This window comes from Trachinotus anak, unplaced genomic scaffold, assembly GCF_046630095.1.
Source record: "Trachinotus anak isolate AG129_WGS33_773 ecotype Australia unplaced genomic scaffold, CSIRO_AGI_Tana_v1 ptg000025l, whole genome shotgun sequence".
NCBI classification, from domain to species: Eukaryota; Metazoa; Chordata; class Actinopteri; order Carangiformes; family Carangidae; genus Trachinotus; species Trachinotus anak.
In genome coordinates this window covers 18,759,803-18,777,437 of record NW_027273876.1, presented here as the reverse complement: position 1 = coordinate 18,777,437, position 17,635 = coordinate 18,759,803, and the positions used below count along the sequence as shown (strand labels likewise).

Below are 17,635 nucleotides of genomic sequence, written 5' to 3'. Positions count from 1 at the left end.
TCTAATTTTTGGCATTTGTGAATTAATGAAAATTAAAGAGAATAACTTTTCTGGATGGATTGATATATTTACCTCTTGGTCTCAGTATGCTTAAATAATTTAGATTGCAAAATGTGACACCCAACCACATCTAAGGGTAAAAATATTTGTACCTGCACTTGGTTGAACACATGAAGAGAGTCCGAAGTAGTTGTGTGAAAAATGAAAGAAAAAAGCTTAAGAGGGAAATTCAAACGCGCATACTTACTCCCACCTGCACCTGAAGAACTACTGTGTAAAGTGGAAATTCTTGTTGGATTTTCTTTAAAAAAGTTTGAAAAGTTACTGTACACAGCCCCTGATTCTTCAGAAAAGAGAGTTTCAGACAATCCAACAGCCACTTAATTTATTTATCATGGTGTGGCCCGAACACTCTCTGAGATCACTACTAATTACTTACTAATGTCAGTATGATAAAAAATTAAACTGGATTTATGTTTATCTGTCAGATGTTGATTATACAACAGTGATTTTACTGACATCAGTGTACCAACCCAGAGAGTATTCTTCACTTGGCAGCATTAAGTCCAATCACTATTTTGTTATTTGTTCAGTTTTCAGAAAACAGAAACTAACTCATGAGTTTGGATAAATTAAAGGTTTAAGTAGTTGAGACTCATCAGAGCAACTACACTGTCCCACAGCACGTTGCTTTTTAAAACAAATTAAAAACACTAGTCTGTAGACCATTTCGAAAATTTGTGTGGGTGCAGCTCTGGTGCCTTGACAAATGGAAATTACAGCAACGTTTGCACCTTTTTCCCACTCATTGTCATACATGTATCTCGTGTTTCTCTGTGTAAACAACCACTGACGGCTGAGCATTTTCCCAAAGTAAGTATGTGAAGAATACTTTTACTTGGGCCACTGTCCTTTTCTACTCAGACAGACACAAACTGTACAATGACAAAGGATACAAATGAAGGATGACTCGAATGCTTTCATTACATTAATAGACTTTATCTACAGCTACAGTGCATGTAAGAAGTAAGAGAACTTGAATGACTCTTTAACTAAAAAAAAAAAGTAACAGAAAAGGGGGCAGGCTGGATGATCTGTCATCTGTGATCCAGCTCCAGAGGATCACAAACTGCCCTACTATGGAGGACACGTGTCATGGAATTAGTTACAAAGCATTTCATTAACTAATAGCTAATTACATAAAAAAAAAAATGTATATATGATTTTCAAAATGTATTTCTTGTTATTCTTAGTTGAATAATAAAGTTACAATTATTACAGGATTAATGAAATAATGGATTCTTGAGTTAATAATGAAAATTCTAAATTAATTGCAGTTAAAATGTAGTTTAAAAAAAGTAAAATGACTGATTTCACAAGTTGAATTCATTTTCTTGCTACTTTTTTTGAGCAGCATCAAGCAGCCATTATAGGAACTACAGCTTCAGTGTCTTCAGGACAAAACGTGCTGAACGAACCAACAAGCCTGGAGTAGTGGAGTCTCCACAGTCAAACATAAGCATGCTTGTCATCTCCCCTCTGCCTGTACAATGGCAGCATAGTGTTGTAACAGCCAGGCAGAAATACTCACCGACATCGATGCATGGTCATTGTTGTTATTCTGAGCAGAGACACCCCAAAACCAAGCAAAAATGGAAGAGGGGAAGGGAAGGAGGGAAAGGACAGGAAAAGAAATGTGGCAACAATAAATGGACAGGAGGAGGTAAATTCAACTAGCGATATCTCGCATGCTTTACAAGTCAACATAAGAAAGAAGTAAAACAAATCAGTTATAGCGCTGTTCTGGTACAGAGGGTGTCAAAAGATGGGGAGACCAAAGACATTCTTGAATAAAAAAAGCAAAATGGAACTAATTCAAGATGCGATAAGAGATGTTGGAAAAAAGAGCAGGCAGGTGATCAGGCTGTAGCCTCAGCTATCTGGGCCAGAACACATTCACTGACCAAGTCCTTCAAACTCTGCTATATCACTGAATCTGCCTTGTTCAGGTGAAGATTAGCAAAAGCAGTTTACAAGTCTGTAACAGCACAGTTACCATGCATATACACAGATCATCAACGCAACACACTCAATTCAACCTCAAACTCACAATGTAAAACAGTCCACTTCCACACAGTACACACACTTTAATAGGGATGTGATGGACAGAGCAAAATATCAGAACAGGGTTGGGGATTTGGGGAAAATGGAAAGAGGACAAAAAATACGGAATTATCGCATCCAAATTATTTACAGCTCAAATGAATCTAAAAACCAAAAAGACAATGTCCCACAGTTCCCTGAGAGAGGCGGCGGCTTCAATGGGTTAGCAGGAGGCTCAGACTCACCGGGAGGTGGGTGAAGACCTGGAAAGTGGAACGCAGGAAGTTGATCAGGTCCATGAGGTATCCAGAGGCACGACCGTCTGACTCAGCCATGCCCCATTCATAGTCTGCCAGCTGGATAAACTCATCGATCTTCTGGTTGAGTTTGGTATAAATCTCTCCCTCTGCAGCATGACGAGCGTCCTGTAAAAATGTCTTTAATTAGCCCCTGTGACGAGACTTAACAGAACTAAATACAGTTTAAAATCATTTTACCTACAGTCATCCCAGAATGGAGAAATTTACTGTTTGCAAACCCAGGACTATTTTCACGAGCTGTTATGTTGGCAACAGACATTAGCTTGATTTGACTGTTTGTGATCTGATACAACCTAGATCATCTTGAGAGCTGCCTTAAATTTATCTAGAACTCCTTGAAAAAGTGCTCCACTGACCTATCATTGCATTTATCTATTTTTTTTAATGCATCTATTTTTCTTCCTTGTAACCCCCCCCCCTCCCCAAAAAAAAAAAAAAAAAAAACCAAGCCCTGAGGCTGAGTTCTGCAACATCCATGTTCATCATGTGACACACAGTGGCCCAAAAAGCATTTCTTCTCATTCACAATCATTGGAAAAGAAGAGGCTGAAAAAAGACAAAGAATTTTTTTTTGTGCATCACCAACCCCCCAACAGGAGTCTAAGAATTTGATCCATTCAGTTCAATAATGTTTCAACAGACTGTCCATGATTTAATTATTTTATTGCATTTATGTGTGTGGTGACCCAATAGGAAGTCAGTCAGCAAGGCCCACTAAGGTCTCAGACACACATGCATTAAAGTGGCTTGACTGAAGGACTCTCGTGAGCATGTTCTCTGGGGCAAACAACGCAAAAGTGTGAGGAAGTCCACGGAGGCTTTACCTTGAATGTGGACAGGCCGTACAGTCTTGTGGTGTGTACCGTTTCAGGGGAGACATTGGTGATGTTTGTTATGAACTCCTCCAGATACCTGCAGGCCTGCTCCAGGTGGGTGGTGTTAATGATGATCTGCACCAGCTACAGAAAGAAGGTTACAGTTTAGACTGAAAGATTACATCCTCTGGTTTGGATGGTGTGTGTGGTGTAACAGCAGCGTTGTTCCTACCTCAGTCAGGCCTATGTGAGGTTTCTTGATGAGGTTTTGCAGACAGCTGCTGAGTGTTCTTGTCAGCAGCAGGTTGGTTGATTTTCTTAGCATGTCGTCAATCTCTGTTGAACTGGATACACAAATAAAATAACTCCACAAAGTCCACATATTCTAGAGTTACCCAAGACACATGAAATTAGGGAGTCCATCTCAATATAATGAAACTACGTTTACAGTGATTGTAGTGACCTACCTGCGGTGTAGTGACTCTGAAAACTTGAGGCTGGCGTAAATGAACTCTTTGACCTGTGTGTAGATCTGAGGAACAGACTGGGACATTGGCAGTTTCTTCGGAAAGTCCTGCTGCTTACACACACATTAAAAAAACATAGAAAGCATAAACATTAAATGACTGTTTCATTATCTACCATAAACCCAAGTTAATAATTTTTAGTTGTATTGCTTTGCTTCTGGATAAATGTTCATGGGCAACCCCCCATTTCATTTTCTAACCCAATGTGATAGTGTTGTTAAAATGTCATGTCAAATATCCCATAATAAGACAGCGCACATTTAAAGGGGCTATATGTAAGTTTTCCCTAATGCCAGGAGCAGTTGGTGGAACTTTGGCATTTGTTGTGTTTACAAAACAAGAGGTTATAATGTGTCATTTGAGCAGCACTACACAGATTGAGTGAGTCGCTATCTGAAAGTGACAAGACAGGCCACAGCTAGTTGCTCAGCTTGCTAACTTCAGTAGAAGAAAACATCTGTACGAGACAAGAGTTAGCCATTGGAGCCACCACTGGAGACGGAGCTTGGCGAGTAAAGGAATGAAGTTTGATGCTGAACTCATAACGTTTCTTCTGGACTGGTAAGAAAACAACTGTTAATGCTAATGTTACCTATGTAGTGAGAACATATATTACACATAGCTCCTTTAAATTCTAACTGTATGATAACTGTGTGGACTTTTTTAAAGCTGTTCTTTGGTTATGATTCTATGACTATAAATGATGTGGAAGTCAAAGGACGGTAAGAGAGTGTGGTGGAGGGGGCTCTGGAATTATTATGGAGGAGCATGTGGGTCATACAAAGAATATATACAGCTCTGGAAAAAATTAAGAGACCACTGCAATTTCTTCTGAAATCAGCATCTCATGTATGACAGCCATTCCATTCCAGCGTCTGTTGAATTCCAACACAAGCACACCTTATTCTACTTAATGAGGTACTGATTAGGTGATCACCTGAATCAAATCTTATTTAACGAGGAAAAGTGTAAAAACCACTGCTGTCGTCATCACTATCCACTTGCAATAGGACCAACTGGATGGCAAAAACAGTACTAGTAGTAGCTCAAGAGCAATTGGAATCAAAAAATAACTATTGACCATGCCAAAAGAGTTGAAAAGAAAAGTTTTGAGTGAGGAAAACAAGGGTTCAATTCTGGCTTTACTGGCAGAGGGATACAGTGAGCGTCAGGTTGCTTTCATCCTTAAAATTTCTAAGACGGCAGTTCATAAGAACAAGGTCAAGCAGCAGACATTGGGGACAACAAAGCTACAGACCGGCGGAGGGCGACAATGACTCTCCACTGACCGGGATGACCGTCAACTCATTCAAAAGTCACTCAGTAACCGTAGGATGACATCAAGTGACCTACAAAAAGAATGGCAAATGGCAGCTGGGGTGAAGTGCACGGCGAGAACGGTCCAAAACAGGCTCCTTGGGGCAGGGCTCACTGACATTACAACAATGCACAATATAAATTAAAATTCAAAATAAAATGTTTAACTTGACCCCACTCATGCGTACATTACATAGTAATGTACAGGCTTATAACTGACTGGCCTGCTGAAAGACTGTAAAATTAAATATGTTCTCTCATAAAAACACAAAGTGTCAAGTGCTTTTTAAATATTTCTCTGTAAGACTACTACACACGGGAAATGGGATAAGAGCCAGCATGTCTGCGGTGTGGACTTATTTCACTATATATATATATAGCGATTTGCAAAACATGCAATGCTGAAATTTCAAGAGGGGGTGCATCTGCAAAGAGTTTCTCCACGTCGGGTTTAATTTATCACCTGAAATCCAAACATCCCCATGACCATTCTGAATATGAGAAGAATGCTGCTGGCTGCGCTGTTTGCTCGCGATCACGTTTCCCGCGTGCTGGACGCGCTGTCTGCCGCATGATCACAAGTTTCGGCTGTGTTGTTTCGGTGAAATTTTCGGCCGAAAATTTTCGGCGGCCGAATTTTCGGTGCATCCCTAAAATTTGGTATAGGATCGGTGATGATCTGGGGGTGCTTTAGCAAGGCTGGAATCAGGAAAATTCGTTTTTGCGAAGGACACATGAATCAAGCCACGTACAAGATTATAAGAAAAATTGCTTCCTTCTGCTCTGACAATGTTCACCAACTCTGAGGATTGGTTTTTCCAGCAGGACAATGCTCCATGCCACACAGCTAGGTCAATCAAGGTGTGGATGAAGAACCACCAGATCAAGACCCTGTCATGGCCACCCCAATCTGCAGACCTGAACCCCACTGAAAACCTCTGGAATGTGATCAAGAGGAAGATGGATGTTCACAAGCCATCAAACATAGCTGAGCTGCCTGAATTTTTGCACCAGGAGTGCCATAAAGTCACCCAACAGCAATGTGAAAGACTGGTTGAGAGCATGCCAAGACGCATGAAAGCTGTGATTGAAAATCAGGGTTATTCCACCAAATATATATTTTTTATTATTTTGACCATTTGTCATTTTCTGCAAATAAATGCTCTAAATGACAATATTATAATTTGGAATTTGGGAGAAATGTTGTCAGTAGTTTATAGGATAAAACAAAAATGTTCATTTTACTCAAACACCTACCTATAAATTGTAAAATCAGAGACACTGATAATTTTGCAGTGGTCTCTTAATTTTTTCCAGAGCTGTATGTTTTGTGATGATCATTATTTTGCATTGCATATCCTCCACGTGTCTATATGTGCAACTACATAATAAAACAAGAGGTCTTGCTTTGGATGTGTAGGATTGTGAGTCTATAGTACTTGAACTCATTACCTTCTCTATCTCAGCATCGTGGAAGGGAAAGCGGCTGACAACCAGTTTATACTCGTCCTCAGTCTCCACTGGAATGGGACTGTAGTTATCCAACTCAAAGATCTCCCTGTGGAAATAACACTGTTTTAGGTTTGTGCACACTTACTTTTTGGTATAAGAGCATTGAGAATCTCTCTCTCTTCTCAAAGTAGTAGTAATGTGATTTCATCACATGAGAAAAGCCCACCTGAAAACCAGTGCCCACTTCTTCAGCAAAGTTTCATTGTACTGGTCTCTGACCTCAAAGAGCAGGTCAAACAGTCGGTTCACAGGGAAGCCATAATCCTGTACATAAAAAACACAGGCACCATAGAAAACCAAGTGTGTTAATATCAGCTGTCTACACACTTCAGAGTCATACGCTGCTCAAATGAAGTCTAGTTCTGGACCAACCTGTAGTGTGTCAGCGAAGATAACTATGAGGTTCTTCAGCTCCAGGACCAGGTCTGGGTCATCACAGTAAGACTGGAGATAAAAATACCAAATCATCGATGAGAACAGCAACAACAATAACGTGATTCATGGTGATCAATTATTAAGAATTGTTCACAAGATTTCTTAAGCACTGTGTGCATTAAAGTTTTCTGCGACTTCATTTGTGAACCCCATTCACTGAACAATGACAGCTGTAGCAGAAGAGATTGGAGAGTGCTATTTTTCATATCACCTTCGCAAAACTTAAAATTCAGGAGCACAAACACAAGGCTTGGATCAAACAACGTTGGCTGGCTAACTAGTTTAACAACTACAGTAGAAAACTATTTTTAAAGCCAAGAATGTGCATATTATTAGCTAACTACATTATTACATTGAAAAACCTCCACTGTAATAATATATAATAACCTGTAACACAACAGCAATTCAGCTTTTATTTCTATGTCTTTGACACAACTTTTAGCCTTGGAGCTGTTAGCGTTAACCTTTAGTCTTTCCTCCTTCTTTATACAACACTGGTTATGATCATGTTTAATTTAATTTAAATATAAATGAGTTATAATAATGTTTAAGGCAAATAAATTCTGGAGACATTTAAGATACTTTTGTAGGTTTCCTATTCTCTAATAAGTTGAAGCACGGTTTCCCACCAACTCACAGAGAATGTTAATTGGCTAGCTAGCTGCCAAAGCTGCTACTAAAACCTGGCAGCAAAAGTTGACCGTGCAGCTGACAAAACTGATGCTCACACATGAAAAATCTACAGATGGTGACACATTAAAGGACAAACCTAAATAAATATGTGGAAAAACGCTTCCACACAGGTGCACTGTGTGGTACAATTCTCATGTTCTGTGGCCTGTATAAAAATGCAGAGGAGGCCCAGTTGATTCTGATTTTGTAGACGGCAAGACGAAAAGATCTAAGTGACTTTGAAAGAGGGTTCAGTGTTAGGGCACAGAAGGCATTAAGACTGCTCAACTGGCCAGTGTTTCAATAGGAACAGTGGCAAAAATGACATGTGCATTTAGCCCTATGTGAGAGACATCAGTAAATACGGTTGGACATTGTGATCAACAGCTCACTTATGATGACTGTGATGCTCGTGCATTAGTGCAATATGTGAGGAAAAACAGAGGAGAAATTCTTCCTCAGGTGACTGAGAATGCAAGATGTGATCAGACTGTGTCAGCAACAACAGTCTGTCCAAGATTACATAGAGAGGGCTGCAGTGCCTGACTCCCTCATTACAAGGACATAGCACAATTGAGAGCTCAGTGGTGTAAAAACCACAGGCACTAGTCTACAGAGATGTGGAACAAAAGTGATCTGGTCAGTTGAGTCATCCTTCACCATATTCTCCATAAGTGGCGTACACCAAGAGAACAGTGCAAGCTCCCAGTGAGGGCATCAGTGAGGGCCCAACAATGCATTACATTTGCTAGATGTGAATAATACAGCTTTGCATTCCCACACCTGTTGAGTGAAGAGGCAAATTTAATGCTTATTTAGTTAACCTTGTAAAATTAACTAAAGTTATCCTTGTAAACGTAATACATGAAGTGCTAGAATAGAAAGCTTGACAGGCATAACAACAGTAACTGAAAGGGGAGTGGCTTAGCCAAGGGTCACTCAAAACCAACAAAGTGCCTCTATTTTTCTGGAGTACAGAGTGATTTATGACCCTGAAAGTAGAACAGTTGAGTCTTTTAACACTGACACAAGGATCCTGCCAAATGCAAGAGTGTGTAAATCAACAGAGTAAATTAACACAACCTGAGATCTGATGTAAAGCAGTCGCTGCCTGCCTCTCTGTTTACTCAGACACACACACACACACACACACACCAACAATCAGCTGGAGACTCAACTAAACAGAAGCAAATGACAGCAGAGGCAGGAACGTATCCCACAAGTGTATTATTCAATAGCTACCATATTCTGATCCACGATGTATATGAATATGACATAATGTTTCAGTCATGTAGTGTAAAGTTTCTTTTAGGTTTTTGTTTCTTCTCAATTCTCAAATTTGCAGTTGTGAATGATGATAAACACAGTTGTTCTTCATCAATGAACAGAACTGGTAACAGTTGGTAACATTTGCCACTAATTTCTACATATTTTCATCGTAAATTATCCGTGGACTGGTTCATGTCATCTTTGTGAAAAGGACTGCCCTCTGTGGTCTCACCATGCAGTGGCTGTAAGTGCAGGAACCTGGCACTGTGGTCTGCTGCACTGTGGCCTAGAAGAGGGGCTGCAAGCCAGGGGGGAGATATGGAGCCTTTGTTAGTCCTCTCACCCCACACTGTGCGGCCCATTTTCTGGCCTGTTAGCATAATCCTCTGGGTCATTTACAACTGACTGGAACCCAGCAGTCAGGAATATGCCTTCTTAATCTGCTGTTATTGTTGCAATCTGTCTCTCATTAAGGCCCCAATGACCTCCTCTTTGGCTGCATGCGTATGTGTGTTTTGACCTCTTCTCTTTAGAGTGACATCATTAGTGTGTTTGTGGGGGCACTGACCTCCACAGCGGTCTGTGTGTGTGTGTGTGTGAGTGAGTGAATGAAGGTTTTTCCAGGATAAATAGATCCACAGCAGGCTCTATTATCTCTATTAACTCAACAGTCTCCTTCTCATTCAAAGTCAACTCCCTGCTGTTTGCGTGTGCATGTGTTCATGTATGTGATTGTGTGTGAGAGCCTACAGAGTGTGTGCGGAGCACAGCAATGATCTTGGACAGGGCCATGTTCCACAGTTCATCGGTGAAAGCTCTGGTCACCAGCCCCCGTGTGGCATGGAGGATATGATCCTCCACAACAAAGAACCTGATGACACACACACACACAGGAAATACACACATCTTAATACTGTTATTTGCAGTTTATCCACAGTGAAACAAACAGAACTGACTGACAAACTTTGACACACAAATGAAACTGAGTTTTCAAAGTCAGCAGAATGTCACATTAAAGGTAAAATTCTGTGACAATTAAGTGAAAATGAGGAACATCTTACCCTACAATCTGATTGAAGTATCTTCTGTAGCCTTCCACTGTCTCATGCTGGATACACACAAAAAAGCCATATTTACACACAGTACACAAATGCATAAAATATTATATAAACAGTATGTTCTAATTGTGTGGTATTGCACACCACTGGGAACACCTGTTCATCAGCTTATTCATACAACTTTCCAGTCCGCTTCATCCAAAATACTTTCTTCAGTTTAGTCAGGAATGTCCTGGTATAGATTTCAAATTTATTTGGGTTCTTTGATTTTCATAAATATGCATGATGTGTGTTTCATGATGTGTGTTGCTCACCATGTTAGCCTGTGGCTGCAGCACGAGCCTGGCCTGTTTTTTCCTCTGTTTCCTGTAGTAATTCTCAAATGTTTCTCGGTCACCCTGCAAACACAGATAAACACAACAACCTTCGTGAACCATGAAGTTACTGATGAGGGGAAGTTATTGGCTCAAGATTATTTTAGCAGTTACAAACCAGACTGTCTAGAATTTCAAGAATCGTGAATGCCGCAGTGGAGAAATACTCACCCAAACCATCTACATTTGACAATGCAATAATGTAGCTTTTCAAAAACATTCTCCATGGAGGTTTATCTTCTTCTTCTTCCTTTTTTTTTGAATGAAGCTTTTCCAAATGTTTACAAATGTTTGTAGCGCCCTCCACTGGGCTTGCTAATAGGCGCAGTATATATTCTCTGCGATATACATCATCAGCAGAGATGAGGACAGCTTATCAAATTCAACAGAGAAATATAGTATTCAGTATGGATAACCTCACATCAGCACACTGTTACTGTTCTGCTGTAGATTTCATTCTGTTTTACTTAAGACTGCTAACATATCACTGAACCTCCCAGTATCTGTGGGAACAGCATCAATACAGAGCGTATTTTATTAATCATGTGACATTCTGGAATTATAATGCTGCTCTAACACTTTTCTTCATTTCTGACGCCAGTGTTAAGATTCATACTTGTGAAATGTGTAGTGACACTCATTACACTGATCTTATTTGTACGTATGTGTGTGTGTGTGTGTGTATGTGTATGGGCAGAGACACCTACCAGCACAGTGTAAATGTGTAAACATCTGTAAACAGGTGAGAAGTCCACCAGGTCTTGAGCTGTAAGAATCTGTCAAACACATATGAGGAAATGCGATTATATTGTCTATATTCATGTAACACTGCTGTTCCTACAGGCATTAATCAACTAATGAAAAATAATAGAATTACCATATTCACAGAAAATAAATAGTGCTGACAATTATCTACCGGAGGTGCTCAATAGGGAGCTCCTGATAACAAACCCATATATAGACACAATACTGAGAATGATTTTTACAGCATACAGCAGAAAAACACAGCTCTACCGGCATGTTCTATAAATATCAAGCAGCATTATACAAGACAGTACTAAAGAGTCTGTAAAACTCAGTTATGGAAAAGATGAATACTATTATTTTAGTGCGAATATATTGTCACACCACAATACACACAATGTTTCTGTACCTCTTCATCTGCTTCCTCCTCATCTCCTGTGTCGTCGTCTGTCATCAGGCCATTGTGAGTGTGTGTTCGTCCATTGAGGGAGTACAGAGGCTTGGCGTAGTGGCCAATAGTGGCCTGCTTTGCCACGGCACTATTAAAGGTCCTGTGCTGTTGTGCCTGGAGGGACATCCATACAGACCGGTGAGGTGATAAATACCTCTTCACAGCTACTGGGGGATTCTTAAAAACAGACTCTCATACCTGTCTCATGGCAGTCTCTCCAACCTTGTCAGAGTGTTTTCTGATGCTCTCCAGGAAGTCCTTGAGGTCTGACATAGAGATCTCCTTGATCTCCTCTCTCAGTCTGGGTAGGTTTTCAGCCATGATCTGACAGAACCTGTACTGGCTGACCCTGCAGAACCAATCCACTTCTGTCAACTTCAAGAAGTACAGCCCTGTTCACACCTGCCATTAACATGCATCCCGGGTGATCTGATCTTACGTGGACAGCTCTAAGTCAGTTCACACCTGGAATTAGAACGCATTTCCATGTGCATCTGGAGTGATGTAATGAATTTTCTGCACCTAGTCTGCTGAAATTTAAAAGAAGACAAAATCAAAACAATACAGACTCAGTCTAGTCCAGGCAAACCAAATCGGCCAAGATGTTTGACGCACTTTTAATATGTCTCTATGGGTTTTTCAAAATTTCGAATGTGGTCTGAGCAATCAGATCTCAAAGAAACGTGGGTGCATTCACACCTGTACTTAGAGCTGTCCACTTCAGGTCATTGGAGACGCATGTTGATGCCAGGTATGATCAGGGCCTGCTTTCAAATTCAAACTGATATTATCTAGTTTTGTCTGAAAAAGATTGAATTACAACAGCAGGGAAATTAACCAAATCCAATAATGAAACCATCAATCCATCAATGCCACACTACTATTACCCAGGCAACATTACTGTCAGCTGGGTTATAATGATAACACTTCCAGCCAGATTTGGGATTTATCTTGTTTTTTGCTCTTCAATACCATTTATAAACATTTTAAAAAGGATTGAAGGCATAATTGCTTCCTGAATTAAAGACTTCACTTTTTTAGCCTTTATTAGTTCAGTGTTTTGGTTTTATTCAGCTAAACTTTAAATAACGCAGCTTTACGTATAGGCCACTGTTATAAAGAGAAAGACGGTTTGATTTACAGGGTCAATTATAAACTGTGAAAAGATGTGGTTGAACTTTTTAGTTAAGGCTAATAGTGCATCATGAGGTCATCATTCATATTTAGCAAAACTGCATCACAACTCCAATATGCGATTGTAAATTTTTACAGTTTTTATGTGTTACTGTATCATGTTGTTCAATAACCATCAACAGCAGCATTACCACAGCACCAAGAGCCAAAATAAACCTATGGTGGTATCACAGTGATGTTTTCTGCCTTGTTTTCCCAAGCAAATTTAAATGTGGTAACATTTGGACCAGGAGTTTACAGTTTAAAATTGGTGTCCTCTATGTTTTCAAGAGTACTTTATAAAGGGGTTTCTATTTTGACGTGGGTTTTTGCTATAACTCTGAGTCATCAATGGAATATATTTAACTAAATCTGAGCCCGCCAACCTTCGAGCCTGTCAGAGCCATTTCTGAGGCCTACATGAAGCAATTATCATATTTACTGAAAAGATGTTTTAATGAAGTATTCATTCAAGAACCCTGATGGTATAATCCTACCTGGGGATGTAGACCTTCTCCAGCTGCTCCATGGTTTTCAACGCAGCATAGTATCTGCAGAAACAAAGGGTAGAGCTTCAGCTACAAGGCACAGCAATGGTCCATTACTGAAACACTTAAAGGATAGATTTACACTTTTTCAAGTCAGTCTTAGAACAACAGTCAGGTGCCAATATGAAGACTCCAATGGGTTTTTCTTGCTGTAATTGCTCCAACTGCCCAGAATGTGCTTCCAATGTAAGTGATGGACACCAAAAGCCGTCTGTGTAAAAAATCATTCCAAAATTTTATCTGAACATTAAGATCCCTAATCTTCTCAAGTGAGGAGCTTCCAAAGGTGCAGTCCTTTTACTGCAAAATTCCCTTTCTTTCTTACTCTCCCCGCTGCAGACTTGAAAAATTGTGTACCTTTCCTTTAAAGTAAAGGTAACTTCTGTATTTGGTTTATTGAGCAGTATGGATTTAAGACTAATGTCATAAAATTGTGACCAGTGTATTAAAATATGGTGGGATAGTAACATCTCCTTTAGAAACCCAACAGATGGACTCATGTTTTAAAGGTTAAGGTCAAGATTAATTATACCGTCTCCAATAGGAGGAAATGATCTCAAATCAAGGGAACTGCTGCATAAAAACCATAAAATCAAATATTGAATAAGAGTGCACATGCAAACACAAGCTGGAAAAAAACATATAAATGAATCACAAAATCATTCAAGTATACTTAAAATCTCAAAGTATACAGACCTTAGTAAATGAAATAGCAGGAAACAATCATCTCTCTGAACATGCTGACAAACAACAAACACAAGATCAAGTGAAAAGCTGCCTGTCTACCCTCCTGTCTATCCTGCAGGAGTTTCCCATAAATACGTATGCCCCTGCACATCTTTCCAGAATTAATTAGCACATACTCAGAGTTCACCACACCGGAAGGTTCAGATAGGATGCTGCTGACCTCCTGAATAGTAAGCTGCTCAACAATTAAAATATCTCCCCTGCCATCTTTGCCAAACTAATGATACTTAGCTGTCAGGTTTCCAAACTAGCTGGTAATACCATAATAAAAAATGAACTCTGTGGTGGTGCTATAAAAAAATTACATAACTATTTTATTCTCAGTGGCTATTCTGAAACCTGTGTAATAAAGATACTGTGGTCACATCAAAAGGGTTCAGCCTTGGGTCACTGTGCTGAGCTCCCATCATTAGGCTGATAGGCAGGCTGTGGAGGGATCTAATTGGTCGGTCAGTGAGTGTAAAATGTGTTGTATACACATGAACAGAAGCCAGACTCATAAACTGTACAGTGAAAAGGTTTGTCAGAGTGCAGGTCACCAGGACAGAGACACAAAGGCTGAAAGTGCCAGGAAATTGAACAGAATGTGACCTGGGCATCAGCACATACAGTACAGATAATAATGTGCATTTGTGCAATACAAACTCATTCCAATACAGTAACAGTGTATGGACCATGTCATTATGGCACACACAGATCCAACAAGGTGGCCAGCATGGTCTAATTGTCTTGGATTGGCTGTGGGCCGTGACAGAGCTGAAGTGAGGGGGCCTTGTTCTGAACAAGGGCACACTGAGGGTCAATTGTCCTGCCAGTGAATGGCCTCTTCCTTTGGTACACACTAATGAACAAGAAAGGGTCATTATTTTCCTGTCTAAAGTGAACTCTCCTCCCCTCTTTATACAGATAGGCATGTAAATGTGGCCAAACATGAAGTTCATGGGGTAAAAATGAAGTTCAGTCAAACCCACAGAGCAGCGGATGAGTTGAAACCTGTACCATGAAGACTGGATGATTTTTGCAGACTGGTTTAGAAGGATGTTTGATTACTGAGCTTTGCTTTCCAGAAAAATACTCTATGTTGGCCCATTGTTTCAGTAAAAGTAACATAACATCTGGTTATATCTGCCTTTTCACATTTAATCTGATCACAGAATTTAGCATGGGGCTCAACTGAAAACCTCTTTGATGATTTTCTGAAATATACTTCTACAGCTTGAAGCAAGATGAAAATATGAAGAAAATAATATTATGACTAATAAAATCCTCATACTTTATACAGATTACAGATTATTTATGACCTGCATCAGATATACAGTGTTTTCACTGACAGAAACTGATACACATACACTAACAGCCAAAAGTTTTAGAACACTTCCATTTTTTCAGCTGTTATTTAAATTCACACGATTCAATGTCACTGAATCTTCTTATTCTATGATAGAAATCAAACATTGTTCAGAAAGTTGGTTTTTAAACTCTGTTACAGAAGTTCCCACAAATGTGTTGCACTTGCAGGTTGCTTTGCTTTCACCACCTGTCCAGTTCATCCCAAACCAGCTCCACTGGGTTTGAGTCTCTTAACTGTAGAATGAAACCCTAACCAACCAGTCTGTCTTTGTTACTTTCCTTTCACTCACCATTCTGACAGTAGTATACAGTACTACTTCCTGCAGCGCAGTACTGTCTTAATAATGTTGTAATCAGAGGGTGTAGTAACACAGTTTGTTCAAACACTTTCCTTGTGCAGACAGAGGGTTTGTAGAAATTGTTTGCATTAACTTTCAAGGCTTCATTTACCTCCAGTGAGTTAAGGTGCGGGTGTATATGTAGATTTTAGTATTTAGTTTTATGTATTTACGTAATTTTCATTGTTGCTTTCATTGATTCATTACATATAATATATGTATATGTACATACATGTACATGTACATGTACACACACACACACACACCTGATTTCAGTGTTTTGCAAATATTTCTAAAATTCTGTTTTCACTTTGTCACAGCATGAAGCTGCAACATAACAAAATGTGATCACTGGAGGTCAGCTAGAGCATTTGTTAAGTTTTTAAGGGAGAAAAAAAAGACAGCTGCAGTAGCCTCTATTGGCTGAAAGGTTTAAGTCTGGTTAAATCTCTGTGATGTAGTGTGGTACTATAATGCTACAGTACATTACTGCTGCACATGGTAGGACACCACTGTCACCATTAGTGGACAAGGCAGCAGGATTATTAGACTGGGCAAAGTCAGTCTTTAAGACTCTGGAAACCTTCAGGTTTTCAAAATTCCTATCAGTTGTCTTTAATATCGCAGTCATACATTTTACATGATGATGAAATGCTCTGTGAGGTGATTACCTTTTGGATTCCAGCTGCTCCTTTAGTTTGCTGTACATTTCTAGAACTGCAAAAGAAGAGATTAGAACAGGATCAGTAGAACCCCCCACCAAAAAATAAAAAAAATAAAACCAGAAACATGATCATCTAAACCTAAAATGTCTATATCTAATATCTATTAGTTGTGGGAGGGCAGTATTCCCTTTCCATTTATAAGCCCTGCGAACCATTAAGCTACAGGTGAAGCTACAAGGAAGCCCTAAAAGAGCCTGAATGTTTAAAGAATTGCATAAGCTCTTGTCATAGCCACAATCTAAATACTTATGGATCTGTTTGCCTGGTTTGGAAGAAAACGACTCACTCAACGTGCTCAAGATTTTCTCTGTGCTGAACTGGTCATATTCAAGGCACAAGTATATGTATAAAGAGCAGTGGTGCCCTGAGGTCACTCAGCTAACTGACACTAACACCACATTAACACTGACACGCAGGCAGCAGTAGTACCTGGTATACAGAGCTGGAGCTTCTCAACAGTCGTGGCCATGTTCCTCTGCTGGATCCGACAGCAAATCACCTCCTCTGTCTGAGCTGTCACCTGAGGGCAGGAACGCACAGTGGAGGGAGACAATGAGAAAGAGGCCAGGCCACTCTTAACTTCTGGGTTAAAGAACGGTCATGTCTAATGCAATACTGTCTTCGCAGTTAATGAGCCCACATACATCCTGACAGCACAATAAAAAGCACAGTTATTGTCTTCTGCACATTCATGCATACAGGAATATGTGGATTTACCTCCCTTCCGGCTTCTTGTAGTCTTCGATTAGTGTCTGTCACTTGACCCTTTGAAAGCAAACACAAACATCAGTTTAATTGCATAGTCTCCACATTCTTTCCTTTTAATGGATTTTTCTTTATTCATGGCTTTCATTTCTTTATTTTACAATTCTACCCTACTGACTTTATCTCACGTGTCTCATTCCTTTGAGCCACAGCGCTCCATTGTTGTCCAAAACCTATTAAAAACACATCAGTGGGCCACTCTGTTGCACTGTGTGACCTGTTTATTTTGACTCAACTCTGTGTTGGTACAAATACTCAAACGTTGTTCAGTCGGCCAGTTAGACTGTCCCCATCAAATGCACCTCTTGTAACATTTGTCATAAACTACAGTGACCACCAGTTTTAAGACGTTAGTGAAACTATATATTTGTGAGGACTTTGAAAGCTTTATG

At 39.8% G+C, this 17,635-nt stretch overlaps 1 protein-coding gene across 4 annotated transcripts in view; it reads right to left on the bottom strand.

Moving 5' to 3' along the window:
* exoc6 (exocyst complex component 6) overlaps positions 1 to 17,635 on the bottom strand; it is a 47,945-nt gene that overhangs the window by 19,266 nt on the left and 11,044 nt on the right. For 2 of the 4 annotated variants that reach the window (XM_071462041.1, XM_071462043.1), the window contains exons 3-20: positions 17,196 to 17,243; positions 16,908 to 16,998; positions 16,425 to 16,470; positions 13,268 to 13,321; positions 11,796 to 11,946; positions 11,556 to 11,711; positions 11,110 to 11,178; positions 10,343 to 10,426; positions 10,032 to 10,078; positions 9,721 to 9,841; positions 6,967 to 7,038; positions 6,761 to 6,858; positions 6,535 to 6,640; positions 3,706 to 3,815; positions 3,471 to 3,582; positions 3,248 to 3,382; positions 2,349 to 2,528; positions 1,592 to 1,621 (exon numbers count right to left, since the gene is read on the bottom strand). In XM_071462041.1, the coding sequence (XP_071318142.1) occupies positions 1,592 to 1,621; positions 2,349 to 2,528; positions 3,248 to 3,382; positions 3,471 to 3,582; positions 3,706 to 3,815; positions 6,535 to 6,640; positions 6,761 to 6,858; positions 6,967 to 7,038; positions 9,721 to 9,841; positions 10,032 to 10,078; positions 10,343 to 10,426; positions 11,110 to 11,178; positions 11,556 to 11,711; positions 11,796 to 11,946; positions 13,268 to 13,321; positions 16,425 to 16,470; positions 16,908 to 16,998; positions 17,196 to 17,243 (1,710 nt within the window). The remainder of the gene's footprint in view (positions 1 to 1,591; positions 1,622 to 2,348; positions 2,529 to 3,247; positions 3,383 to 3,470; positions 3,583 to 3,705; positions 3,816 to 6,534; positions 6,641 to 6,760; positions 6,859 to 6,966; positions 7,039 to 9,720; positions 9,842 to 10,031; positions 10,079 to 10,342; positions 10,427 to 11,109; positions 11,179 to 11,555; positions 11,712 to 11,795; positions 11,947 to 13,267; positions 13,322 to 16,424; positions 16,471 to 16,907; positions 16,999 to 17,195; positions 17,244 to 17,635) is intronic. The other 2 variants (XM_071462042.1, XM_071462044.1) reach the window with 1 other exon arrangement.